Consider the following 1,809-nt stretch of genomic DNA (forward strand, 5'->3'; position numbering starts at 1 on the left):
GGGGATATAGTTTCCAGAGGTGAAATTTTAGGTAGCACACAATTTCATACACGCATGGTTGCTTTTCGGCACTAATTAAAGAAACTTAAGAGATATTNACTGTGCTGAAGTCCTTTATGGGGATATAGTTTCCAGAGGTGAAATTTTAGGTAGCACACAATTTCATACACGCATGGTTGCTTTTCGGCACTAATTAAAGAAACTTAAGAGATATTAAAAAAATATGCATATAAAGCATTAATTTTTGAAAGAAATGCCATACATACATATATTAATGTACTCTGATTAATAATATTAACAAATGTATTATAACCACCATTTAAAGTTATATTTGATACAAATTAATTTTGCTACTCGGAACGCTCTGCGCATTGCCATTGAATAATAGTTTTACTTAGAATTACATCCCTGGTCCTTGTTCTTTCTGTATTGCATCGTGGTGAATTCACATTTCTCAGAAATCTGACAACAAAACAAATTGAAGGGAGTATTTTATTTGCTAATTTTTGCGATTTCTATTGTTTAATGCAAATTTTATGTCTTTTTAGGATATGTTGAGGCAACAAAGAAGGCGCAGTTGGAAAATGAAGTTATTAGTACGAAGTAGCAGCGCAGTCACATTTGGAAAATTATGCCGATAAGCAAGATGGAATTTGGGAAAGTAAGTGTCTGGTTGCAGCATATCGATGTATTAAAAAAGTATTTAACTAAATGAAATTGTCACCCTAATTGCGAGAGTCTTGTCGAATGCCAGTCGTTTTTCGAGAGTCGAATCGTATCGAAAATTCCACGTCATTGCCTAAAATTTCCACTCGACTAGTGTATTAAACCGGAAAAACTTGGCAGCACTGTATAGTTTTCGACGATTTTGGTCGTTTACTTATTTCATTACGACAATAGACAATGCTACTGCTGTCGAGTCGTACAATTTAGCCTAATTTACGACCTACGCAATGAGGCTGTGTGTTTAATAGAAATGTTATAAATCGAGTGGCGTTATTTAAGATGTGCTCCAAACTTTTGACGAACTTTTTTTCGGCTTATCAACCTGCTAAGTTACAAGTTAAGATGACTGCCACCACGGCCGGTAAGAAGCCCAAATCAAAGGGCAAACAACCTTCCAGGAAGCTGCCCACTGTCCCCGAGTCGTAGCTGAAGTTCAGCAAGAAGCAGGTCAGCTAACGTGCTACCCTGATCAAGCGTAAACTAAAGCGCTCTGCTGTGATTGCACTCCGCAAACGTGAAAACTTGGTGCATCTGAGAAATATCAAGCAAAATATATCCGTGACAGACGCCGTGAGAATAAGTTGCGCCGTCTGGCAAAGAAACACGGCTCATTCTACGTGCCTGCGGAAGACAAATTGGCTTTTGTGATCTGTATCCGCGGTATCAACAAAGTTGCACCAAAAGTGCGTAAAGTTTTACTACTGTTCCGTTTTAGCCACATTAACCACGGTTCGTTCATCAAATTTAACCATTAATATGCTACGCATTGCCGAACCCTATATCACATGGGGCTATCCAAATCTTAAATCAGTTCGAGAATTGATCTGCAAACGTGGAATTGTCAAGCACAACCATCAACGTGTCCCAATCTCTGAAAACTTTGTGATCGAACGCAAATTGCGCAAAGCGCACGATATTCAGTGCGTTGATTATTTAGCGCGCGAAATATTCAATGTTGGGTCCCACTTCAAGAAAGCCTCCAACTTCCTGCGGTCATTCAAGCTCAACACCAACCGGTGGCTGGCGCAAGAGGACTAATCACTACGTTGAGGTTGGTGATTTCGGTAAACGTGAAGATAAGAT

General features: G+C 39.2%; 1 protein-coding gene across 1 annotated transcript; it reads left to right on the plus strand.

Moving 5' to 3' along the window:
• The first annotated feature begins 946 nt into the window (after positions 1–946).
• On the plus strand, positions 947–1,769 carry LOC108356207 (60S ribosomal protein L7-like). Its single transcript, XM_017607330.1, has one exon. It carries the CDS (start codon positions 1,483–1,485, stop codon positions 1,762–1,764), a length of 282 nt encoding a protein of 93 aa, XP_017462819.1. The 5' UTR covers positions 947–1,482; the 3' UTR covers positions 1,765–1,769.
• Positions 1,770–1,809: the final 40 nt, after the last annotated feature.

The sequence above is a fragment of the Rhagoletis zephyria genome, unplaced genomic scaffold (genome assembly GCF_001687245.7).
Source record: "Rhagoletis zephyria isolate East Lansing unplaced genomic scaffold, Rhagoletis_zephyria_1.1 Rzeph_scaffold_55504, whole genome shotgun sequence".
NCBI lineage: Eukaryota > Metazoa > Arthropoda > Insecta > Diptera > Tephritidae > Rhagoletis > Rhagoletis zephyria.